This window comes from Cyphomyrmex costatus, unplaced genomic scaffold, assembly GCF_001594065.2.
Source record: "Cyphomyrmex costatus isolate MS0001 unplaced genomic scaffold, Ccosl1.0 scaffold193, whole genome shotgun sequence".
Taxonomy (NCBI): domain Eukaryota; kingdom Metazoa; phylum Arthropoda; class Insecta; order Hymenoptera; family Formicidae; genus Cyphomyrmex; species Cyphomyrmex costatus.
In genome coordinates this window covers 3,323,747-3,351,080 of record NW_017275965.1, presented here as the reverse complement: position 1 = coordinate 3,351,080, position 27,334 = coordinate 3,323,747, and the positions used below count along the sequence as shown (strand labels likewise).

Here is a 27,334-nt window from a genome sequence, read left to right as displayed (position 1 = left end):
TCACCCACCCACGCACGCACGCACGCACGCACGGGGACCATGGTTTTATTTCATGTTTTCTTACATATTTTTCTTCACAAAACCGAAAATAATTATTATAATAACGCCAAACTTAAGAAAAAATTGATACATTAAAATAAAACGATCCTTGAGTAATCACGAAACCCTCAAAAATGAATACCCTCCTTTGGATTAATAAATTAATACTTACAATTACTGGTACAAAAGGTGGTTTCACACGTCTTAGGAGTAAATCATCCCAAGCTATGTGTCTGAAAAATGCTTGTTTCTTAACATCTTCAGCGTCTCTTTCACTGCTACCTAATCTCCTTTCTGGATTCTTCCTGAGTAACTGTTACAGAGAATATACGTGGATAAGTTTTATATCAGAGAAACAAAAAAGTAGTAAGACAAACTTACTCTTCTCATAATTGCGATTGCTTCCAGAGAAAGGAATCTTGGATATCGTACTTCGTCATTTACAATGGAATCGAATACTTCTTCTTCGTCATCACCTGGGAAAGGGGACTGAAATACATTTTTATGTAATATTCAATATAAATATATTTAAAACAAACTATATAATATATCAAAGAAATAAAATTACCTCTCCAACCAACATTTCAAATATTAAGACTCCAAGACCCCACCAATCTACAGCTCGCGTGTAAGAAGTCTCTGTCAGAACTTCGGGTGCTAAGAATTCAGGAGTACCGCAGAAAGTACCTGTTCTGTCTCCAAATCCCATACCTTCTTTACATAAACCAAAGTCTGCGATTTTAACATAACCTTCTGTATCTAATAGTAGATTATCTAATTTTAAATCTCTGCAAATGAAATACACTATGAAATATATCAACTATAAAAATATATTATTAAATTACTTATATGCACATTACATACCTGTAAATAATACGATTTTCATGTAAATATTGCAATCCGAGAACTACACAAGCAGAATAGAACACAGCGCGTGGCTCTCCGAAAACATCAGCATGTATATGCATCATGAGATCACCGCCAGCTGCATATTCCATTACAAAACATACATGTGCCTAAAAAAATGTATCTTTCTTATTCTCTTCTATTTTACAAAAATGTATTAAAAATACTAGAATAAAGAACTATTATCGGTACCTCAGTTTGAAAGCACGCAAATAAATTAACGAGGAAAGGATGACGCGTCGTATTTGCTACTTCAAATATTCTCTTTTCAGAAAGTAATGACTCCACTTCATCTCTAGCTATAATATCTCCTTTCTTTAAGGCTTTGATTGCAAAGTACTCTCCCGTATTTCTATATTGCGACAGTATCACTTTGCCAAAATGTCCACGACCAAGTACGGAGAGCAGTCTGAAATTCTCCAAGGTCATACCAGTGAGCTGAGAATGTCTTCTTGACTCATAGGCACTATCTCTATATTGAAGAGGTCTAGCTGGCATTTCATATACAACCTGAAAGACAAAGTTCTATTTAAAAGCTAGTTATGGGCAAATGAATGTTTTAATGTATTATTATAAAGTTAGATATATTAAGATTAATTACTGTGTATACAAGAGAATTATATATTAGTAAGTATGTCATAAAAATAAGACATTTTGAAGATGTATCCTAAATCTTAGACGATGGCAGATTAGGCTGTAATATTATATATAATTATTAAATCTTCATGTGATTATTAATTTTGTCTATGTAGCGTATAACTATAATTAAAAATACATGCAACGCATAGAAAGATTCGAAGAGAGAGTAAGGATTAAAGATAAATATATGTATATAAGATGATAATTTATAAAGATAAAAAAAATAATTTACATTATAAGATAAAGCATTACAAGTTATATTTTTTTCTTCAATATTTACATGCAACATACTAAAGCAAGCAAAGCAATGCTGTGTGTATGTGGAGGGTATGTACCTCATCCTCAGGAAACTCGACGACAGGTTGGGGCGAGGGTGTGCGTGGAGAGGGTGGTGCAATCAGCACAGGGCGGGGCTCTGTCACAAGGGGCCTCAAATTTGCACCCTGAGGCCCGCCCTTTTCCTCGTTGTGCAGAAAATCAAACTCCCTTAATGCACTCTGTAACTACATTGCTATCTCTTTAGCTCAAACTCTTTTTGACTGCAGAAAATTTTAGATTGCGCATCGAAATTGTTTAAACTGAAGATATGCATAGCTATATACCTCTAATATATAATTTAAATTTTGGAATATATATTTATTTTATAATAGCATATGATTTATTATAATAGGGAGTTTAAATTTTTGTTGCGTTTAAAAAATTTAAAAGTGTAAATATCTATTGTTTTAATCGACTGTGCCAGAAAACAAGAAATCTATATATCTATTTAATAAAAAAAAAAAGTGTGTAATGACTACAAGACATTCTTTTAAAGCGAGTGCAAATTGAACTAATACTACCTTTTTATAATTGCAGAAATATACAATATCTAATAACATGCCCCATCAAGATATACATGTGCATATATACACATTAGAATTATAATTTTGTAAAAAATATATCTATTATACATTTATTTTATAAACTATTTTGTCCCATAACCAAAAGATCCCAGCTTTGAAATTCTAATACATTGCTACAATCTTCTTATAAAGTGATTAAAAGTAGAAATATCATAAAAATATGATATATGAGAATAATAAATTATATGTATTCGTAATGTAATGAAAACTCTCCATACACATATCATATAATAGCATAAACTCATAACAATTACATAACAATTTGCGACTTAACAATCTTATATCTTTACATCAAAAGCAAAGATTGACAAATACATATAATACAATAAATAACATTCCTAATAATATTACTGTACATTATTATGTTTAATTTTTTATTTAAAAAATAATACTGCTATATACAGAAATACAAGACTTACCTCTTGATCCAATTTAGGAGGTGATGTAGGTGCAGGTGCAGAAGACTTTTTTGGCGCAGTTGGTGGCGGTGGGGGAGGATGCTCCGGAGGACGTGGTAAAGTTGGACTACTACTCGATGTTGACATACCTAAAGGCCGTGCACCACCCAATCCGCCTTTTTCTGGATCAGGCACTTCACCGGGAGTTTCAGGCTTGTCTTCTACTGAGGTATCAAATACAAGTTGCAACGGTTGTGGTCCTGCAAATCAATATATATTAGATAAATTCTTTGCAATATTATGCACTTTACGTAGACAAGTTTTAATCTTTACCTGACGGTGGACTTTCTGAACTTCTGGAATTGTGCAATGAAGGCGCCGAACGTTTAAGCAGCCTACCCCACGTTGCAACATTTATGTTCATTTGATTTGCTCTTGGGAAATTTTTCACTTGCTGCTTAAAGATCTTGCGTTGACGCTGCAATTTAGGCTTTCGTGATATCATCGGATTTAGGAATTTTATTTCTGCGAACAGAAGGCCTTGTGGTTCCAACTGTAGAGCCATGCCGTGTCTAACGTCATCAATGAATTCTTCTAAACGTAAAAACTTGACTGCACAAAGAGATCTCCAATCTTTCCAATAAATGCCTATTTCAAGTTCTCTTGATTTATCAAGTTCGATAGAAAACCTAAAAATTTTTATTGAATACATAATAATATAAAGAAATGGAATTATTCATTTATTAATTGAGATAATACATTTATTAATTAGTATTACCTTTGGTCCCAAGCTTGTTGGGAACATGGACGCCAACTAGTTTGTCCTACGGTTTGGTTATCCAATTTTATAACTGCCATAATATCATCTGAAAACAATATTTAGTAAAGAATTCGAAAATGTTAATCTCAAATTATCGAAAACTTACTGCTTGTTTCGTCTTTCACACTATATGACTTGCTTGAGCTGCGTCCTGTAACACCTTTAACGAAGCTACGTAAATCAGGACTAGCGGGGTGTTCCCTCCTCGTACGCCCAGGCACTTCTTCCGCTAAGTCTTGACATCCCATTAATCTTACCTAAATACATTGCAATATGTAGTACAAAGAAATAATACCGTTGAGTTCGTTAACTGTATGTTTTTCGATATACCTCTAATTGTCCTGTGACAGCTGCGCATCTCGATACTGAAGCTGGTACAGTAGCTTTACCCTCTAAAGGACCGCGAAACGGTTGTAATGATGTATATGTAACAGGAACTGGACTAGCCGACTGAACGCTAGCTAATTCTCTCTTTAATTGAGCTGCGGTACCACTGTCGGGAGGTAGCTCTTGCCTTCTGAGCTCGAGGGACAATCTGAGTAAGTCCAATTTTCTACTGGATTCCGCGAGGCTTGCTTGCGCCTGTAGTAATTTATGATTTATGTAATAGTGCCATTACAAGAGCTAAGATATTTAATATCAGTATAATGTGTAAACAGAGAGGATTATATATACAAGTAAACACACAAATGATGTTCGACATAATATTTATTAACGATGCAATCAATATAGTACATCTTTGTTAATTTTTATAAATGCTCAATTTTCAGCAGAATGTGTTTTTAGCAGTCCTCGTAATTAATTTAGATAAAAAAGCTATTTATAGAGTACATGGAATACTTTAAGAAATGTAAATTAAGCACACAAATTACAATATACAAGTTTATATTGTCCTTAATCGCCATGCAATGGAACGCAATTTTTTTAAGCATACAAATCTTATAACATAAATAAATAAAGTGGAAAGCATTTATCGTCTTGTAAAAACTAAAGAATCAATATGTTTAAGATCCTCAAGAGAGATCCTAAGATTCTAATAAAATTGAATGTCACTCTTTTCGCGATTTGAAGGCCGGATGACGTTCGAGCTCGCTCAATGAAAAAGATCGTCCTCTTTCTCCGTTCTCGAAGTATCTTCGGCAATGCTCGCACGAACACATCGGATTTTTCGAGGGACCTATATGATGTCCAGGCTTTCGAAACGCGCTAATTACTCCTCCAAATTTTGAGGCTTTTAGAACATGTTCAGTTTTTTCTCCATACAGTGTAGTGAAGGGAGACGTTACGCGGGAGGGTATGGTCGAAGGAAGAGGAGAAGGGCTTTTCGATCCAAACGGACCAATATGATCACGTAAAACATTTGTTGGGACATCTCTGTGTATCGCAAACTGAGAGTGTTCCTTTTGATCACTTCTATGTTTCGAATCTACATTAGTCACACTAGATTCCTCTATTTGACCTTCGCTCGTACAACGGACAATCGAATCTCTTTTAACAAATCGTGATTTGTCATCGCCGGATAAGAAACTCCAACCGACTGCTCCGCTTTCGTCGGAATCTTCGGCACTGTCTCCAGACGACCAATTTATCTCATGCTTCTCGAAGTACTCTCTCATCTTCCTGTTCCGTAGCAGATGTTTCCGTTCAATTTGCGGCGATCGCCAGATTTTGTTTTTCTCATTACTTGTTTTTGCCAAAATATCCATTTTTCGTATTCTGTCGCGATCCGCGGTATTGGCGTATTCGAAGCTGTCGCAAGGCGTTAAGCCAGATTTACTGTTGATCAGGGACTCGATATCAGAATAGGTGTCTTTCGACGATGTCATAGTCGAATCGTAATCACATGGCGAAAGAGCCGTGCTAGACGACACTGTAGACCACGGGACGGAATCAAGGTCCCGTATTCCGCTATATGAGCTGAATCGCGAGGGATAAAGGGAACTCAGAACTTCGTCGCTATCGTATCCCTTCGAGCTAGCCAACGAGGGCATCCTCATCGGAGCGTTTCTAAAACTTGCGCGTCGCTCGGCATTGCGCTTTAGAAACGCGTTTGTATCTTCAAATCCTCGCGGCAAGTTATCTGCCGCTTGAGTGTGAATGACTTTAACGTCGTCATTTTCAAAGACGGTCATGGGCGTGCTGCGATCGTCTTCGCTGATCGTGTCTGTACTGGCATCGTCATCAGATCCAGTGCAGTACACATCGATGTGCACCGTTCGTGACTTGCGCTTACTGCTGTCCTCTTTCGCGGATGAATCTGATTTCTCTGGATCAGTAGGAGGACTGGTACTGGTATTCCCAACTGATGCCGGGGGCGATCGGATTTCCTGCTGAAAGAAGATAATTGTCACATTTGAGACTCGTCGTGAACAATCTGTTTCATATGTTTACTACATATTGCAGAATCCATAATGATGACTCACCTCCTTTTTCTGCTCGCTATGCTGATTAGTACCAGTACTAAATTTCCTCCTAATTTTGCTGCTCTTGACAGTCGACGACGAGCGCACCGATTCGATGTCAGTGGTTTGCGATGCCGCGTCCTTGCTTACTGCAATGGCCTTCCTGTTATTCGCAGTCTTTTCTGCGACGCGAGTGCAAAAATGTGTAGTGAAAGCACTCGATGAGCTTCCCTCCGCACAATCCTCGCAGACTTCCGGGACTGTACTGAATTGATGACGTGAAAAGGCATATTGGTGCGGGGATCGATGGTGCCACTGATCGACAGACGGAACTTTCTCAGGATTAGGCTTATCCGTGCCTACGGTGGAAAGTACTATGCTGCACGAGCTTTTACATCGATGATTGTACTGTTGAGAAGAGCGTCGTGCGGGCAAGGACGAATACGTGTGCGGCGAGAACTGTTCGCTGGTGTAGCCAGAGTCAGAAACGTTCGTTCGGCCTCTAGACGAGATAGAGTCGTTATTACCAGACGAACCCAAGCGTGGCAGAGTGTACGATCCGCTTGATCTCTCGGGCGGTGTAGACGTGAAGAGTATATTGCCTCGTTGAAAGCCATAGCCGCCGGCGGTACTACCAGATGACAGGAAAGCGTTGGACGTGGTGGCTGATGTTGATGTCGAGTTCGGTTCGTTCGTATTCCAGCGGCACGTCATGCGGATGCCGCCCGCGTCGGTGGTGGTAGTGGTACCCGGAGGCATTTGCACGGTCTCGGAGGTCACCGTGTCACCGTGGCGGATCGTGACTTCGGCGCGCACAAGCCACGGTGGCACCTGGCTCGAGCTACCGTCGTCCGAATTATCCTGACGTCCGTACATCTTGCGCCTCTCTTCTTCCTTAACCTCCGTCGTGCCTTCATCCACCGCACGACATTATTGTTATCCTATCGTCTCTGCTATCAAGAAAACACGTTCGAGCGATCTGCTCTCTTCTCCTCCGTATCGAAAAGGTTCTTCTTCTTCTTCTATTCATGGATTTGCAGTCTCTCTACTCGAACGTACACAAAATGCCGATTAGTCACCCGTGACCGTTCATCTAATTCTTCATCCAATTTCGTAATATATTGAAAAGAAATCTTATATAATATCTATTTAAGAATTGAGCTACTCGTGCTTCACAATCTCATCCGTGGCGCAGTTTTTCCCGGAAGGATGGTAATACTGCGGTATTGCATCGCCACCGATCTATTTTCGGGTCCCGTATGTTCGAGAACTATCCGAGTGCGTTTCTTTCCACTTTAACGTTGCAAAATTTTAGCGTCGATACCTGAAGATTCAACTTCGATATGACACAGTGATTATCGCTCTTTGCATTCAATTATTATCTACGTATAAAATATGTTTAATGTCTGAAACAATTGTGATGTGTCAGCTCATCATTGCATATTACACAATATGTTTACGATTGTTGCAACTACCGCGGTTTCCATCTCTCGTAAGGCAACAAACTGAGCAATATAGAGCGGCCATGTATATAATTAGCACAATATAATTTTGGAGCAATATGCAGTCGCATTAAAAATATTTTTTGGAATAACATGGCATTTTTCATACGCTCGACGCTCACTGACGTAATAATTGTGCGCAATAACAATGCACGGTCAGGCGAGATTGTACTACGATACAAAAATCGGTGTACGAGTTATTAAAAAATTTTAATTACAATTGTAGACTATTCAGTCTCGATAATTGCCGGTAGTCAAGAGTATTCAAAACATAGACATCTTACGTGAGCGTAAAATTATTTAGCACGTACAATCTAAAAGGCAACGGATCGATTATCTCTGAGTAACTCGCATATGTTACACACATTCAAGCATTCAAGGATCAAACAAGATTCAAACTTCCGCTAAGTAACGGATTGTTTATGACTCGATCAGAGATGTTTGAGCGTCCAGTTAGTATACAAGTATCCTGACAGCTTAAATCGATTCTGAAGCAGACGTCAGTCTTCTTTGGAGTGCAGCGTTCGAAAAGAGAGCTGCGGGGCGACTCCAAACGGGCTACGACCATTGGGCGGCTTCGTGTCAGTCTTCGAGTTCAGATCATAATTAACAGCCACGATTATCCGAACGTGTGATCGATATCTTCTTGAATGTCCACTTGATGGACGTATACATTCCACGGGCGCCTCCTTCGCAGTCGGCCGGTGCACATGTCGTCGGTTTATCGCGGTGCTTACGATACTGGGTGATGCCAGTTCTCCTCGAGAGATGGTAACTAAGCGCGACCCGAAAAGGCGTCACGAGAAACGGTGGGGTGGCGCGGGTATTCGGCGAGCTATTTTGAGAGACGCGCGTATACGCCGCCACCGACCCTCCGGGGTCCACGTCGACATGCATTACGACGCCGACATCGCCCGCGCGATCCGGCTGTCGACAAGAGTCGTTTTCGTACTGGCGGTAGCGGACACATCATCGCTTACACGCGATCTGTCTTTAACGTTAATTCTCGAGATTATTGTAATCAATTTACAGAAAAAACATTTTCCTAATCATTTAACTTAAAATAGCATAACAAAAAATTTTATAGAAAACATAATTGACGTAAAAAAAAAACTTTTGATATATGGCAAATAAAGTAGTGGGAATATTCTTACACATACATTGCGTTTGCTAATTTAAGAGAAAAAAAATTCATCTTGTTGCGCTAGAAGCGGAAATTGTCCTCATTGTGTATATTTTCACTAAGAGAGTAGTCGGACAATTTCCACGTTATTATCATTTCGAAACAGCTCTGTCGACGAAGTGACGTAAATGGCTTCCTTTAACGCTATACACATACAAACACCTTTCGCAGATTGCGTGTCACGCGCAGACTCCGGCTTCCGTTTCCACGTCGACGGATAGCGAATTAGAAAAGAAATAACCACGTACCTCAGTTAGGGCCTTCTTATCAGCAACTTTGGCACTTTGTAGAAGACGTATCACGTTCTTGGCACCTTCTACGACAGCTGCTTCTATTCGTAATCGATGCCGCAGCTCCTCCACCCTCTCCTCCAATGCGAGCTCCAAGCTGGGCTCGTACCTGTCTGTAAAAGCATTATACTTATTTATTCACATTATACATTCGACTAAAAGATCACACTCGCAACGCTAACCATTACTCATACAAAGCTTTCATTTATCAACGGTGCATGATTATCTTCTTACGTAATGTATCCACCCACGCTTTATAGCGGGGAAAAAGTAAACTATTACACGCGTAACGAATATATCCTTCGACGAACAAAGCGCTTCCTTCCAAGAAATGCCATTTACTACAATAACGAACATATGCAACATTGTACTTTTATATTGAATACACGGCACGAATTCCTGAGTGAGATACGAATGTATACCATGTTCTGAGACAGTTTCATTACCGCAGTAAATGTCAGCTTACTGTCTTCATTCCGTAAACCTCACGTTAACAATGAAATGTATACAGCTTAACTATAACGTTCAAACAATTAGATAGAGCTGACGATACACATATTACACAGAATTAAGCAGAACTTCTGATAGCGCGTACATTATTTAAATAAATAACGAAGCATTTTAGCTCTCTATGCAAATACAACTTGTGTCTTTAAGTTTATTAAAATCAATATTGACGAACTAATTATTTTATTTGTAGAAAAAATATTTTAGAGAGAACGAACATTCTTTTAATTATATATCTTCTCCTTCTCAAGTTCGATCAAATATTACATACATAAATTGTTATTAATAACGACCCATGTGTACCTTTATTACTAGTTGTTTCACCATTCGGTGGTGGTGCATCGCCTCGCTGTTGCTGCTGCCGTGCCTGGCGCACCTTCATAATCCGCATACGTAGGAACTCGATTTTGGCGCGGGAATCATCTAGCATTTGTTGAGCCTCCTGTAGCAATTTCTTATCGCGATGGCCACTCGTTAAACTCTGAATCATGTTTTCAGCACCTTGCTTGACCTATCGTGGACATAAAACGTATGACATTATATGTGTATTATTTTATTTAAATGCTATTATATAGTAACAAAATGAACGTTAAAAGTATAATGCACAAAAAAACAACTTTTTAACTTCGTTAAAAAGAGAAAATAGGAAGAGGTATAATTGCAAATAATTAACGCTTGTGCATTAACAAGTGATAACTGCAAAGAGTTCGGGCGCGTTAGTCTAATTATTTCAAATCCCTGAGTGATGTAACGAGAGATTATTTTTAGTAAGAGAAAAACTGTGAGCGACTCACTGCGCTGACTCACGCGAGGCTGATATAAGAAAAGTGAAAGAGAATTATCGAAGTTCTGCGTAATCACTCAGAAAGTGTTATATACAACGACTTTGCGAGAATTATATTCTAAATGTATATTATTATCAAGAAGTTATATATTGACATATAATATATTTTTTTATATTTATATTATATTTATTACTGAAAGAGCCGTTATTATGTTATCGGTATCTCCGATATCGCAATTGCTGCTAAAAATCTTGATAAATGACAGTTCGATATCGCGCAATGTCATTCGCGGATATCGTAAATGTCTGCTTGTAATTTTGTAATGTATATCGTAATTCAATAGTATCTCTTCAGCAAGCGGATTTCTACCTTTAGTTCGATATTGAGCTGCTTCTCCAAGGACAGAAGTCGAAGATCCGTGAATAGACCTTCCTGACTCGGCGACGAAGGCCCCATCGGTGATAGAGGCGTGTCTGAAACAAAAATAAACGTTCACGAAATAAAAGAATTCGATATGACCTGACATATCGGTGATACCGATGTTAAACGCGGCGAACGAGATCTCTCTCGATGAAACGGAACACTGTACGAGCTTCAAAAGTGGTCGTAATTGTCATAAATACAAATATATATACACACACGAGGAAAGTTTGATAAGTCAGTGATAAAGTTTGATAAGTCCATCAAGATTCTTTTTAATTTTTTTTACTAAAATTTCATTTATTTTTCAACATAGTCTTCTTTTAAAAAGTTACTAACTTATCAAACTGCCCACGTATAATACATATATATATACACACACAAGCATATATATTTTTTTTTCTAACGTTCCACGTGCGATTCGAGTCCGCTTTCTTTAGCCCGCGGGTATCCTTCTTCACGTCACGTCCGGATTTTCCACGTTAGTATATAAGCAACTGCCGCCGTACACGTGACCGTTTGTTCATGTCTGACAATCTCCATGATTTGACAAGCGAGATCGTACAGCGCGGTTGGATTCTACTTTCCATCACCTAGTGCTGACATGCTGAAAACGCCCAGACTCCCACGTATTCAAGTCAAGTATATGGGGGAGTGTGGAAAAAAAGTGATGTCCCGCTTTGTTTCAGGAACGCGCCGTTATGAATTTCCCATCGCTTCCTTTTCACCGCGTTCATTCTGCCTGTCTATCATAAACGTCTTCGAGATACAACGGGGAATTATCTGACAATTGCGTCAGACTCAACTCTCGACAGAATCTCTACGTACGCGAATATAGACTTGCGACTACATTTTATACGAATAATACAATAATGCATACATAATGTACTAATATTAGAATGCGTATGAATAAAATACCACGTACATGTAATTCGTACCGGAACGGTGTGGGAAATGCAAGTCATAATTACGAGCGTTATTTCCGTACTCACCGGAACTTTCAACAATTATATTAATCAGTGTACTTTACATAATCATATCGTTACTTTTTGTTATATTTCGTATATTTTAATGACGCAGATGTGCTCTGACGTCTCTCTAATTGCGAATCTTCTTAAGAGAGCATATATATAAATAATTTCTTACGTAATGCAAACCATTTAAACGATTATATCTACTTGAGATATAAATTAATTCTCCGTCTGCAAAGTTCTATAAGGCTTCAAAAAAAAAATTTGGATTACTTTTCAACGTCTCTATTATCAACTAGTTTATAACTCAAATGTTATTTAAAATGAAATTCTAATTATATAAATATAATTTAATAATTAAAAAATATAAAAATATAATTTAATAATTTTGAGCGAAAATAAGGGTAAAATTTGAGAATGCATGTCATTTCGTTTGTGCTAAATGACTCAAATGACTTATTTTTAAAAAATGTCATTTCTTCGAACAATTTATTTTACTTTAAACAGTAAGTTACATCGTTATTTCAAGGCCAATGTGATTCATGTCGGTCGATGTTCGGCGACACACCGTTGCATCGTGTATAACTGCAGGCGCACGAATTTAGCTCGTTAACGCTGCGATGTGGGGCACCCTTTCCTCCATCGAAATATGCCTATTATGCACCCATGCCTGGGCGCGCGGGAAGCTACCGTAAACACGTGCACGGTTCCGCGATTTCTCTGTGCGCGCGCGTACGCACATAAGCACGCACGCACGCACGTCGCGATAAACGACGCGTAGTGCCCGTTCGACGCGAATGGGCGAACGCGGACAGACACGCTTGCACACCGTCTATGCACACGAAGCATGTCTGACGTGTCCGAATAAGGCGATGTGAGGGAGCGAGCAGAGATGCGCGATTTTTCACGCGATACTTCAAATACGTTATATCACCAAAAAAGTATGTTAATTGTTAGCTTAGAGCCCGGGAATCACATGAACGGTTAAACGATCGGCATGAAAACTAAGTATCTATATTTGTAATGTTATTTATGCTCCTCTCTAGCATGAAACGCAAAGGATCGCAAAGTTTCCCGGGAAGTTCTGCAAATACTTACATGTTGAATTAGAACTGAAAAAAAAAAAAAAAACAAAACGATTGCATAGGAGAACATTATTTCCGACATCCATACTATTTCGATACACTTTGCATTTAATAACATACGGAAAGGATAATTTTAGTGAAGTCTCTATAAATTTCTCTATAAGTAGATACAGTCTCTACAAGTCTCTATAAGTAGATACAGATTTTAAAAGTTTTAATAGATTGTCAAAATAATCATTAACTTTAGCGAAATAATTCTTTCAGTGCAGGTAGGTTTCTTTTTACGTCGCACACTTCTCAGAAAAGAATCTAAATCTAATTAGCACACAGGGATTTATTTTTACGGTTCCACTCGCGAGCAAAGACTTTAATTAATTCTCTGCAGAATCTATAGATCTTATCAATTCCTGGTGACTCCATCGACAAACCTCTCGGACAATCGCGGGACAGCTATTATTCCCAGGGATCGCGACAAGTAGATATAACGAGAAAATATCGAGAGAAATGGAGAGCCGAGTCTGCGCGAATATGCGAACCACGTACCAGGCTTTACAATGCGGCGAAAACGACGACGAAGGCGGAGGCGGTATAAAAGAGTTTGCGTGGACAATGCGGCATCGAGAGCTCCGTGAAACCGTGTCATTAGCGCAGCTCGACCGAACACGTGCCCCATTATATTCTGCACTTCTGCCCTTGCTGCATGCGGAGGCCCGGCGACAAAGGCTTTCCTTGTTTTTGATACCGTCAACTGCACCCACCTACCCACCCTTCCTGATCGCCCTTCCGCCTGTCCTCGTTGCTCTCTCTCTCTCTCTCTCTCTTTCTCTCGAACCGCCTCTTTCCCTTTTTTTTTTTTTAAACATCCTTTCATCGAGAAACAAACCGAGAGGGTATCGATGTACACAAGAAAAAAAACGAAAGGGTAGCTGTGTAAAACGCGCAAGGTGGCTGCAGCTATTCACAGCCACTGTCGTGTGTTGGTTCAATGAACTCGCCAGGCGCGGCGCACGCAACCCTTTCGGTAGGGAGAGTGTGTGCACTCTCGAGAAACGGATAATTGCTCTTTGCCTTTTGCTCGCAGCGAAAGGAGAAAAGGACAGCGCAGCGACCGCGCGAGGTGGTTATGCAAAACGTATCGAGGCGATACGCGGCCACCAATGCTCCATCTTTGTTATACTCAAATAAAAGGATAATTAAACTCTTTGAAATCTGGACTTTTTTTTATCATAAGCAAAATTTTACTCTTAAATTTCAGTTTTTATTAAATAACTTTTGAGCTCTAACAGCTCTAAATTCTTTGAAGGAAATCTCACATTAAAAAGCGAAAATTTAATAAGAGTTAGCCTTAAAAAAGTGGCTCAATTTTCAATTTTGAAGGGTGAGATTCACTCCAAAAGCTTTAAAGAATAATATAATAGAGATGAAAAGTAAAAAATTTTGGGGTATGTTAAGTTAGCACCCCAACTATAGTACTCAGGAGTTCTGATTAGAGTTCCCACTTCCTTTTGACGAGACGAAGAGTTCCCTATAGTTAATAACAAGAGTTCCGCTCAATAAACATTTTTTTTACATTTTTTAAAAATGGGGTGCTAACTTTTTATCGAATTTCGAGGTGGAATAGTTCTGAGCAACTTAATAGCTTCAATTTGCGATTGCCTAGAGTTCCTGATATGTAAAAAAAATTTTCGAATAATAAAAAAAAAATTAAAAATTTTTGAAAAATTAATTTTTAGATACAATAGTTCTGATGATAATTCCTGCTTCTTTTTGACGATACGAAGAGTTCTCTATGATTTTTAATGACATATGCGCTTAATAATCATTTTTTAATAATTTTTTAAAAATGGGGAGCTAACTTTTTAACGAAATTCAAGGTCGCATAGTTCTGATCAGCTTAACAGAATTATTTTGTGAATACCTAGAGTTCTTGATACATAAAAAACATTTTTGAAGAATAATAAAGTTTAAAAAAAATAGTAGAAATCTTTGAAAATTTTTTTGAGAGTACCGAGTAGTTCTGAGTTGCGTTTCTTATAGTACTCGACGAGTTCTATCGAAAACTGTAAGGTGGAAAAGCGATTGGACCAACGGTTTGCAAGATACAGCGACATTTGTCAGAAGATCAACAATTTTTAGAATATATCTCGGAAACCATTGGTCCAATCGCTTTGAGCCCTCATACTTTTCGACAGAACTCACCGAGAACTGTCCAGAACTCCGAACAGAACTACTCGGTACTCCCAAAAAATTTTCCGACGTGGGACTTAGAAAAAAAATTTTTGGTCAAAAATTTTTTGGGAGTACCGAGTAGTTCTACTCGGAGTTCTGGACAATCGCTTTTTCACCTTACAGTTTTCGATAGAACTCGTCGAGAACTATAAGAAACGCTACTCAGAACTACTCGGTACTCTCAAAAAAATTTTCAAAGATTTCCACTATTTTTTTTAAACTTTATTATATTTCAACTATAGTTGGAGTGCTAACTTAACATACCCAAAATTTTGGGCTGGACAAAAAAGACTCAAATTGTAGACGAAAGGAGTAAAAATATTATAGCAGACGAAGGGTTAGTATCCTTCAAACTTCGAAAAATGACGAGAAGCATGTAAGCCTTCTTATTATCTTAATATGGAAAATTGCGCAGATCAAAAATTAGTGTAATAATCTCTTAAGAATATACAGAAATTATATACGGTAATTTCTCGATGATTACACACGCAACCGCAATATGCATTAATGTTATCGCGCGATGCGTGCCGATCTCTCTCTCTTGTCGTTTCTCCATTTCATTCATAACTCGGCTCGCGTCAAAGTTGTTTCATCTACACGAACATGAGTTAGCGATATGTTCATAAAGCATGAACGCGCCAGGGAGGGAGAGCTCTTGCACAGTTCGTTAATGCATGTAAGAAGCAATTGTTCCTGTGCGATGATTGTCAGCAACATCCTTATATATTACGGCATTGACTAAAATAATTACCATAACTCCGCGAGAGGCGAGGCGCTTTATTTATACATCTAAGCCAGCATCGACAGCTACATACATGCGTTTCTAGTATCTCGTCATATAACAAATGCTTGCGTCAAGTGGACGCAACGAGATCTCTGTGAAGTTCCCATGGCTAAAATACTTTTCTCGGATATCTGACAGTGTGGGTGTTTCTCGAGTTCCAGATAATACCTCAAGAGTTTTATTAAAGAGTATTGTGACTCCAGCTAATTCCAATAAAATAAAAATTATTATTATCTATTTCCATCATTAAAACTATGATATTGATTCTATATTTCCAGATTTTTATTTTTTATATTTAATTTATTAAAACTTCTCAAAACATATCATGATCTCTAGTACTTCTTAGAAAAAAATTAGAATTTTATTAATCAATTTCATTATATCGAAATTACGAGAAGAGAATGCTCTTCTCGGAAATCATAAGTGAAATTGGCTATGTTCGGCAGAAAAAGCAGTTTTGTAACCGTAGTTGTAAAATTCTTTAATATGACTGTCTTGTCCTTGGTTTCTTATTGAATCTCAAAATGTGTTAAAGAAATTATATAAGAATTTTACAATTGTTTTTTCTGCTGAACGTAGTTTTCAAGATTTAAGTTGCACAATATTTATTAAAAATTGGTAAAAACTTTTCTCTTTTTCTTGTTCAAAGAACAATCGAATTAAAAACATTCTCCATAATAATCATATTTCGAGACAATACACAATGTAGGCATAATGCAGGATTTAACACCTTGTAATGTCTAAAAAGGAAAAAACTATGATGGCCAGGTAACCTTTGGTGCAGGTAGCTCAATTTTTTATCGTGTATCAGGTAAACTTTGCCATAAACACGCCCAAGGCGCCGATTAGCATAAATGGTAAAAGCGTACCGAGAAATTAGCATACACCTCGAAAAACCTACGGCAAGTAACCCCCGGGCGTTCGGCAAGTAGCAGTTAAGTTATTAGCATAGAGCCACCGGTTGGTTGCGCCGATCGAGAAAATCGCGAGACCGGTCCAATAGAAAGTATTACGTTAAAAAAGCAATAATGTAGCGGCAGTTATGCCAGCGAAAATCACTTAAAATCGAGTACGAATAATACAGCGACGTACACGCAGTCGTGATGCATAATTTGTCGAGAGACTGTACGGAGATAAATTAGATAATTATTTGCGAGAACAAGACTCCGCTCGTCGTGAACGCTTCATATCCTTGACACGGGCTACCGGAACCTATCGGTTATCCGCAATCATTGAATGATCGTAGGCGTCAATTGCCATCCATGGTGAACGCATCGCACACGAGTGCAGACGGGATGAGAGCACCGCGTTAGACAGCACCGATTTTATATGACGGATGAGACGAGTTACAAGATGTTTATATTTTATACAGGGTTTATCGACTTGCTCATAATCTCGAGCACCAGTTCCCGCAGTAGATATATCGTAAGATTTATACTGATAACATCGGAATCATGTATTATGTAAGTTAGACAAAATAAAATTCTGAGACGTTTTTAGATTTCAATGTGATAATGTGCGCTTTTTTCTAAGATCAATTTATTTTGCAGATGGATCTTCGCACATTGATGAGAACAAATATTAAGATCGTCAATACGTAATAAAAATGGCAGAAGGTGTACTGAGAGTTTGGCAAAAAGGAACATCCGCTTCTCGGCTCGATTAAGAAATTCTACGAGCTCTGATGAGGTCTGATAACAAACGATATATTCGTCCGCTCGCTGTAGTTATACGGAAGCACAATGAGCTGCACTGCAATACGGTAGGTATTACGTGCGTCCGGAGGGGTCTTATGTTACGGAACTATATTAGATAGCTACATATACGGAATATCCGATTTAACAGGTATGTTAAGTTAACACCCCAACTATAGTACTCAGGAGTTCTGATTAGAGTTCCCACTTCCTTTTGACGAGACGAAGAGTTCCCTATAGTTAATAACAAGAGTTCCGCTCAATAAACATTTTTTTTACATTTTTTAAAAATGGGGTGCTAACTTTTTATCGAATTTCGAGGTGGAATAGTTCTGAGCGGCTTAATAGCTTCAATTTGCGATTGCCTAGAGTTCCTGATATGTAAAAAAAATTTTCGAATATTAAAAAAAAAATAAAAATTTTTGAAAAATTAATTTTTAGATACAATAGTTCTGATGATAATTTCTGCTTCTTTTGGACGATACGAAGAGTTCTCTATGATTTTTAATGACATATGCGCTTAATAATCATTTTTTAATAATTTTTTAAAAATGGGGTGCTAACTTTTTAACGAAATTAAAGGTCGCATAGTTCTGATCAGCTTAACAGAACTATTTTGTGAATACCTAGAATTCTTGATACATAAAAAATATTTTTGAAGAATAATAAAGTTTAAAAAAAATAGTAAAAATCTGAAAATTTTTTTGAGAGTACCGAATAGTTCTGAGTAGTGTTTCTTATAGTACTCGACGAGTTCTATCGAAAACTGTAAGGTAAAAAAGCGATTGGACCAACGGTTTCCGAGATATACTCACTTTAAAAATTGTTGATCTTCTGACAAATGTCGCTGTATCTTGCAAACCGTTGGTCTAATCGCTTTTTCACCTTATAGTTTTCGATAGAACTCGTCGAGTACTATAAGAAACACTACTCAGAACTACTCGGTACTCCCAAAAAATTTTGACTTCAAATTTTTTTCCAAGTCCCACGTCGGAAAATTTTTTGAGAGTACCGAGTAGTTCTGAGTAGCGTTTCTTGTAGTTCTCGACGAATTCTATCGAAAACTGTCAGGTGAAAAAGCGATTGGACCAACGGTTTGTAAGATACAGCGACATTTGTTAAATTTGTAAGATCACAACTTTTAAATAAGTATATCTCAGAAACCGTTGGTCCAATCTTTTTGAGCCCTGATACTTTTCGACAGAACTCGTCGAGAACTGTCCAGAACTCCGAACAGAACTACTCGGTACTCTCAAAAAAATTTTCAAAGATTTCTACTATTTTTTTAAAATTTTATTATTCTTCAAAAATATTTTTTATGTATCAAGAACTCTAGGTATTCACAAAATAGTTCTGTTAAGCTGATCAGAACTATGCGACCTTTAATTTCGTTAAAAAATTAGGACCCCATTTTTTAAAAATTATTAAAAAATGATTATTAAGCGCATATGTCATTAAAAATCATAGAGAACTCTTCGTATCGTCAAAAAGAAGCAGAAATTATCATCAGAACTATTGTATCTAAAAATTAATTTTTCAAAAATTTTTAATTTTTTTTTTAATATTCGAAAATTTTTTTTACATATCAGGAACTCTAGGCAATCGCAAATTGAAGCTATTAAGTCGCTCAAAACTATTCCACTTCGAAATTCGATAAAAAGTTAGCGCCCCATTTTTAAAACATGTAAAAAAAATGTTTATTGAGCGGAACTCTTGTTATTAACTATAGGGAACTCTTCGTCTCGTCAAAAGGAAGTGGGAACTCTAATCAGAACTCCTGAGTACTATAGTTGGGGTGCTAACTTAACATACCCCGATTTAACGGTACACGGAAAGAACGATTTTGTTGATTAAAAATTTAACTAGATACAAAACTGAAAATAATTTAGTTAGAGACTATCAAAATAATTATGTAGAAAACTTAAAAGCTTTAATGAACAATGCTACAAAAAAGTTTGATATTCTACGCTAGAATTTAGCAAATGTACGTATCAAAATTTGTTACATCATTGCTCATCATGTTTGAGGTTTCTACGTAATGACTTCGATGGGCCAACAAAATTATTTTCAAATTTATACATATATTTAGTTAAATTTTTAGATTTTTTCAATGTCTAAGTAATCACCTTCGACCACCTTAGATACTTCAGCAAAACAGTTCTTTCTATGTATATGAGTATATTTTACATATAATATTCTTAGAAATTAAACATTCCAACGAAGCTTAAGTTATAGTTACGTCATTGATAAATAACTCAAGAGTATTATTTCTCCCTCGAGAACCACAAATATTTCAGTCGTGAACGTAAGAATTTTAACGTTGCATGATACTTTCTTACGGCTGTACTTCTGACGCTTCAAACGGCAACTTGAGTGACTTATTTAGTTACGAACCTATGCGCGGCCACTTAAAATTTATTAACTCGTAAATGCCTGGCCCCTATACCGTTACTGTGTTACGAACGTGTACGTTCGATAAAGTGCACTTCATAAATTCATATGTATGGTATCCTGCGGTCAATAAGCTTCATAATCGACTCGCCTCATAAAATCTAGCGGAATTTCCGCGACCGAACTGCAGCGTTAAGGCGTATCGTGATTCATCAGAGATTTCCTCACCGGGAAGATAACTGATAATTAGAGCGGACCGTACCAATTGCTACTTGTAAAACACATTTACGTTTTTATAACATATACTTTCATTTCTTAGCGATTCGCTAATCCGCTATAGTTTCTACATAAGTATAAGCTTACAGTCTTTCGAAATAATCTTTTTCTTGATCATTTCTTCACGAAACTTCGCAGAGTTTTATGCCTTTGGCGCGCGCGGACGATTTTTCGGCTGTGGCGGGATCTTAAATCGGACCCGGGGGAAGGACAGGTAGTCCACAAAGATCGGGTCTGGCCAGCCGGCCGGTCAGGTAAGAGCAGACAGGTAAAGGAAAGAGGATTGGAGAGGGCTTCCCCTAAGAGCATCGACGATGGAATGCGAAAGCGTGGGTTCGGTTTGGCCGTAACGCGATCTCGATATACAGAGAGGAGTGCAGGGTGGTCGGGGACCAGGACAGCTTCGGGCTATGTACGCACGTGTAACGGTACTCCGCGCGATCGCTCGATCCCGATCGCCTCTCTCGTAATACGCTCTCGGTCGTCTCGCATTTGTACGTTTGTATATGTGCGTTTTCGCCGTTGCACACAGCAGGAGAGCGCGTGTCTCGGCAGAGCTGGAAAGTGAACGAGCGTTGTCGTCGTTGGCGTCTGCCTCGTACCACTCGTCATCCTCGCGAAACATCAAGAAAAAGAGAAGAGTGGACTTTCTCCTTGATCCCAAAACTGTACCGCCACGTGCTGAATTGATCGGATCGTTTTTTGAGTAACCTTGAAAATCATTATCTTTCGTACGTAGTAATAGATACTCTACAACAGAGTCTGATCATGAACCATTTTGTCAAAACCCTATCAGAGAAAAGTATATATACAATTAAGAAAAGAACGATTTTGCTGAAATGTCTAAAAATGTTGCTACATATCTGATAATAACTTTGGTAGTCTATAAAAATATTTAGAAAACCTAAGCAAGAGCAACAAATTTTAATATTCCACCAATCAGCGGAAAAATTATTTTGATCGTGCAATACAATAAGAAAAAAAATTGCTCGTGGCTAGACTCTGTCATAGAGTGTTTAGTGACAGTAATGCGTTTGACAGTAAGAAGGATTTTATTCCTTGTGTTTCTCCTTCGTTGGTTCTCGGAATTGTTGAACTTTTAGTTAACATCAATTGGTCTGTTCTTTTCAGTTGAACTTTTTCACTTCTTCACCGTTTATCTTTCTCTCAAACGTAGAAAGGAAAAGAGGAAAGATGAACGATGCAAGAAGTTCAACTGAAAAGGACAGATCCAATGATAGTAACTTGAGAAATGCTGCGTTTCAATGTAAAAGTCTCAGGATCGTACACTGATGTTTGTTTCTATCAATGTAGATTAATTTTTTGTTTCACTTGAACTTTCCCTTTTTTTATTCTAAGAATTAGAAAAAAATGAGTAAGTTGTACCGAGATTAAAGTTAATCTACATTGGTGGAAACGAGCATGAATGGCGCGTCTTCTTCATACCGGGGGAAACTGAATGAAGCAACCCCGGGGCAGGTTGCTAGACTCAAGACCGAGTATGATGATGACTGACTTAACTCGAGTGGATAGAGAGCGTCTCGGGGTCCAAAGTATAAATAGCTGTTACCACTTACCATCAATTCAGAGCAAGCGCAAGACTGTAGTTCCTCTGTATACAACGCATCACGCAGGGCATAACGAAGTGACTGTTTATAATGCATAATATAGCAAAAAAACATACTTTAAGAGTCAAACGATGTTTTGCCCGAGAGTAACGTATTAGATTAGCCTATTAATTGTGTTATATGATCATATAAAGCCGTCATATGAACTCAACGTCACACATACGAGCAAGCATTCTTCTGCTTCGAATCAATTCTTATGTTTAAAAATGTTCAAATGATGTTAACAAGTGTTCATCCAAAGGGCATCAGCAATAAAAAAAACAATGCGACAACTAAATTTCAGTTATAAATTTGGCAGACTCACGAAATGCGAAACGCGATACAATCAATATCGAGAAAGGGCCACGATCTCTAATTACAAAAAATTCTGTTAATCGTTCCTAATTTATGTCCCGTGGCATAAAGAGATTTTGAGCCGAAAAAGAGCGGTCTCAGCACGCAAACGCGTGAATAAGGCAGATGATAATCATCGTCTGCCCTTTCTTTATTGCCTCGTCAAAACTGCCAGTAACTCGTGAAGGAATTGAATATCGTTTTAAGCATCGCATATGCAGAAGCTGCATCAAAGCATACACGGTACGAAGCTATGCAGCTAGCACATAAACCCAATGTTACGGAAGAACGACAGCGTTAACGACATTAATAGTACGTTATTTTGGAACGTATTGTTTTCTGCTGTTGATCAATCGATCAGCAATGAAAAAGATAAATATATCTCTTGTTGCATTTATCGCATCAATCACGCCATTTTTTTAACCGTCCGAAGCTGACGTCAAATCTGAACACAATTAACTGACGCTGAATATACAAGACCTATTTATGTTAATCTAAATTAAAAAGCGCTATTTAATTTCAAGAAAATGATTGGTTTAAAAAAGAAAAGTTTTAAATATATTTCAATAAAAATAATACAAATTTTTCCAGATGTAAAAGAAAATTGAATTGTTTGACATCTTTAACAAAGAAATTTATAATTGAATGGATTCAGTAGACCTTCTGTTAACTCCGGAGAATTAATTTATATTGTTAAATATTTCGATTTTATATTGATACTACGTATGTACGTTTATCTCACTGATCGTTGTCTTTTTAACTTGAATGTTTGGATATATATCTAATGCACTGATATGTATATCAATCGATGAGTCAGAAACGTCACTGCGTTAAAGAGATACGCTCGATTTGTCAGCGTTAATGGCGACGTAAGGCTAGCAACTTGGCATGCTCAGACGAGCTTTATAAAACCCGAAGACGTCGTCTCGACGCCTCGTTAGCGGGTGGAGTTATTAAGTGCTCCCTCGTTAACGATACGGAACGGTCGTTAACGCGGTAGGGAGCTGGTATGCCGAAACATTAACTATTACCGCAATGCTTCGATACGTAAAACCAATGAATAGGCGAGGCAATAATCGCGTCGCGTGCAAATAAACGTGAAATTATCGTGAACGTGCTTTCATGAAACTTTCTGAAAAACTTATTCAAATGATCGGTGTTTATCGGCACTTTGATTAAGTCTGTTTTTTATTCCTGCACTAGACTGCACTAGTGTCCCTAGAAGATTGATGATTCGAACTTGAATTGAATTCAATGTGTATTAAAGCCGTCGTATTATACAAATTGACGTAATAATGTGCGTTTAATATAAAAATGGATTAAACCCTGAAATTGTCAATACATTTCATTGTTGTTGTTAAGTGTTGTTAAGTTAAAATGTATTTTATAATTCGGAATGTTTTGCATTTCACTTCTACACAGATTAAATCAATGAACAACGATTTTAACATGCATCAGTGCGTTCAACTGAATTCGCCGAAACTGACCATGCCCATAAAATAGCGTATGTACATGTAAAATAATGTGCCTGTTTGAAATGTGTGTTTGGTGTAAATGTATGTGTGTCACCGCTACACTTTGATTGGTACCGCCATTGTTTCATGCCAATCAAAAAGGATGTAAGCGATAGCTAGGCTTTATCTTTTAAGGATTCTAGATTGCAACAGAATTTTCTTACTTTCGCAAAATATCAAACATACTTATTTCTCTTTAATTCCAAAAGAATATATTAGTTTAGTTAAAAAAGAACCTTATTATTATTAATATCCCGTGTGCTTTAATTGTTTGTAATCGCTGTCTTCTACGGTGATTCATGTAATAATACCTATTAAACTATCGCGCAATGGTTGCAAGAAACGTCGATTTCTCTCTGCTTATATATTAACCTGTTTTCCACGAGTGTCCCGATATCGAAGATCTTTAGTGCTTGTCCCGGTATTGCGTCTGACGCGCGACGTTCGTTACATAAAACCCGTTTAGGAGCGTGTAGCGGACCGCTTTATTCTCGCTCGGTCAATGCTATGCGAGAAATTATAAGGTGAACACGAAGATGATATCGCACAGCGCCGTATGGTTGCTTTACCAACCTTGACCGTTGGAGTGATTCTGCTGCGGTGATTGAGGCTGGCCCTGCGTCAGTATAATTTGACTCTCGAGCTGCTGGAGCTCCGCTTGGAGCTCGTTCAGCTTGCTGTTCGCCTTCTTCACAATAGTCGCGACATCCGAGAGCGACTTGCGATCGGTCGCGACCTCCCTCAGCTTCTCCGCACCAGCCTTTATTTTCAGCTCCTGCAAATAAAAAAACGTTAAAATTCATAATTGTGCATTAGAAGTCATCATCATTGCCATTTTGGTCGAAAATAACATCTTATACCGAAAAATGTAAAACTACATACATTTATTATACTCTCGATCAAAGTCGCTCGTTTAAAGAACATCTACCTCGATCGTGCCGCTCCTTTGTATGGCAAATGAGACGTAAAATCACGCACATGCTCAATGATTATACCTTTCGATATAATCCTTCAATATTCTATTAGCGAATATTAATGCACTACGAATTTTTGTAATGAGTTATCATGGATTTTTACACGGAAAGCGCAGTTTTGCTAAAGTATATAAAAGTTTAGTGAGATATATATCTAAAAATAATTTTATTGAGCCATCTAAATTTATTAAACGCTCAAACAGGTTATCAGAACGTCAAAACTTTTTGCAACATTAACATCACATTTAAGCGTTTTCACATAATTATTTTTGATGGTCCAATACAATTATTTTCAAATTTGTATCTAATTAAATTTTTAGATACTTCAGTAAATTTTTTTTCCAGGGAATTTTCCAATGATTCATGTTGGTATATAAAGAATTATTCGTCTAATATTACGCTAACGTTAAGTCAGACAAAAATAATCGTTCAAAAGATATTTGTTCAATAAGGAATAATGACTCATTTGAAATAAATGGTCTTGACTTCCGAGACGTTATGCGTGCATCTGTTCTGCAGTGCAGTTGATTCATAGAAAATGGTCTGGTAACAACGTATGAAAATGTGCTGTGTTAAGAAACATATCGCATTATACAGTATTACATACGGCTCTGTTTCGCAGTGGATCTATTAGTGGTAAGCAGCAGCCAGACAACGTTAGACGTGTTGTAAAGATGCTTAGTAAGTATTGAGAGATAAAACAAGACAAAAGACAAAAAGAAGAGAGAAAGGCGCTGCTATATAGCAAAACTTGTTTCCAAGCGAGTTGCAGAAATGGTTGGACCACCCTCATGTTTCCATTCGCAGCGTGATTTTTAGAACGCGACGTCCGGCGCATCCGGAAACGATAGATCATCAATCGTTTATTACCGAGACGTACGTCGGATATTGATTAAGCCAGATGTAGGTACATACAAAAAAAAACGTAATCACGCACGATCTGCAAATACTCCTATCTGCAATATCCTCTTGTAATCTCTTTAAGTATCGGGGATGCAATTGCAAATCTCCACCTAGATTATGGAATCGATTTAAGGCTGTATCAGTATCAGACGTGTGTATAGTCTTTGCAAAAAGTGACTGAAATTGAAAATTTATACTTTCCAATAATACATATAAAAATAAATACAAAACAACTCGTAATTTTATTTAAATGGTTTCTTTAATTTTATCTTAATTATTTTTTAAAACCCAAGGTTTATTTTCTATTAAAATAATTTTTTATCCAGCCTCTAAATTGCTGCCAAACTCTTTGTATTATTTTTTCAAATACATACAATATAGAAAAACCCGTAATTTTTCATAACTTTCATTTTAATAAAAAAATGCACGTATTAATTCGTAATAGAAATACATTTTTTGTAATTAAAGAAATATATAGGTGTATCGGATAGTTTTTCGTTATCTATTATTAGTTTTAAAAGTTTTACAATTTTCAAATACCTATATAAAAAATTGCAATACTTGAAGTTAGCATAAAAAAAATACAGTACAATTAGCTTACATGAACAAAACAAAACTGTAAAATTTCAAAACACATAAAATCATTCCAAATCATTACACTACTTAAAAATTAAAAGTTGGAAAAATGTCCCACACAGGATTCCTAGGATCTACATGTTCCAGTTACGTGTTAAATTAGCCCTATACAAAAATCCTTCCATTACGGCAGAATTCATATCTATCATAGAATATTTATTACTAGATACAAAAAAAAAAGCAAGCGGAGAACATTAAGATAGCAAGAAGAGATTAATTTCTATACATAGAGATAAAAAAAGATGCATTAGGCTAATTATTGCTGGGTATAGGGAAAGAAATAGCCAGAGATAACGAAGGAGATGTAGAGTGCTGACCATGCTACCGTGTAAACGGACGAAGAAAAAGACCACTTCACTGCAGTCAACGAAGGATAAGCGAAAACCCGACATACCTTGCGTATTTCTCGGCGTATGTGTTCTCGCAGCACGTCAAGACGCGCCGGCAAGGGCACCTGGTCACTGCCAGCCACTCCATACTTGCTCGACAGTTCGTAAAGAACTGGGTGCCTGATGTTGTAATCGCCCTGAAACAGATACAAAGTTCAATCCTGATTATTGACGGCCAATGTAGCAATCGAGTTCGGGCAAAAGAACGCGCAATAAGAACGAGCAGTTCGGACGATTAATCACTCTCTAATTAAACTTTCTAATTAAAACGAGAGTTTTTTCTTCTTTTTTGTGTTCTGCGGGAATTTTCACTTTTATGTACGAAGCGCTATATCAGTATTTAATCATTTTTCCCATCCTTGTGCCAAGATTCGTATCAATTAATAATCAACATCCGTACTGTACTCGTTTCCGCGCACTGAACGTATATAATCTTTTGGCATTACGCGCGAGCCCGTGTTAATCTTTATAATAATAATAATAATCACAATATGATCTCTCGCATTAACGTGCGCCAGAGTTAAGATAACACCAGGCGGAAATTACACCGTAAATATCAACGATCAGAGAGGGTATCGCCGATGAGCCGAAGGGAAACATCGCGGAATACATCACTTTAACCGGAAATCGTCTGGAGCGTATTGGTGTACATCGCCGTGGCCTACTCGTGAGATACGGATATAGACGGCTAGGCAAACACAACACGCTCAGGAGAAAGTATCGGTCTCCCGCGG

At 37.5% G+C, this 27,334-nt stretch overlaps 2 protein-coding genes across 4 annotated transcripts in view; both read right to left on the bottom strand.

Moving 5' to 3' along the window:
- Nucleotides 1-27,334, bottom strand: part of Pkn (serine/threonine-protein kinase N) — a 28,851-nt gene that overhangs the window by 320 nt on the left and 1,197 nt on the right. Inside the window, exons 2-17 of one of the 3 annotated variants that reach the window (XM_018538244.1) lie at nt 26,606-26,737; nt 24,272-24,473; nt 10,743-10,846; nt 9,892-10,099; nt 9,040-9,194; nt 4,035-4,286; nt 3,811-3,961; nt 3,663-3,750; nt 3,218-3,573; nt 2,906-3,144; nt 1,920-2,087; nt 1,138-1,455; nt 904-1,055; nt 608-827; nt 421-528; nt 212-352 (exon numbers count right to left, since the gene is read on the bottom strand). In XM_018538244.1, the coding sequence (XP_018393746.1) occupies nt 212-352; nt 421-528; nt 608-827; nt 904-1,055; nt 1,138-1,455; nt 1,920-2,087; nt 2,906-3,144; nt 3,218-3,573; nt 3,663-3,750; nt 3,811-3,961; nt 4,035-4,286; nt 9,040-9,194; nt 9,892-10,099; nt 10,743-10,846; nt 24,272-24,473; nt 26,606-26,737 (2,994 nt within the window). Of the gene's footprint in view, nt 1-211; nt 353-420; nt 529-607; nt 828-903; nt 1,056-1,137; nt 1,456-1,919; nt 2,088-2,905; nt 3,145-3,217; nt 3,574-3,662; nt 3,751-3,810; nt 3,962-4,034; nt 4,287-9,039; nt 9,195-9,891; nt 10,100-10,742; nt 10,847-24,271; nt 24,474-26,605; nt 26,738-27,334 lie in introns of those variants that run through there. The other 2 variants (XM_018538247.1, XM_018538248.1) reach the window with 2 other exon arrangements.
- Nucleotides 4,684-7,229, bottom strand: LOC108772672 (uncharacterized). Its single transcript, XM_018538249.1, has 2 exons — nt 6,128-7,229; nt 4,684-6,034 (listed from the first exon to the last, which is right to left on the bottom strand). The coding sequence occupies exons 1-2, from the start codon at nt 6,980-6,982 to the stop codon at nt 4,754-4,756; spliced, it is 2,136 nt and encodes a 711-aa protein (XP_018393751.1). The 5' UTR covers nt 6,983-7,229; the 3' UTR covers nt 4,684-4,753.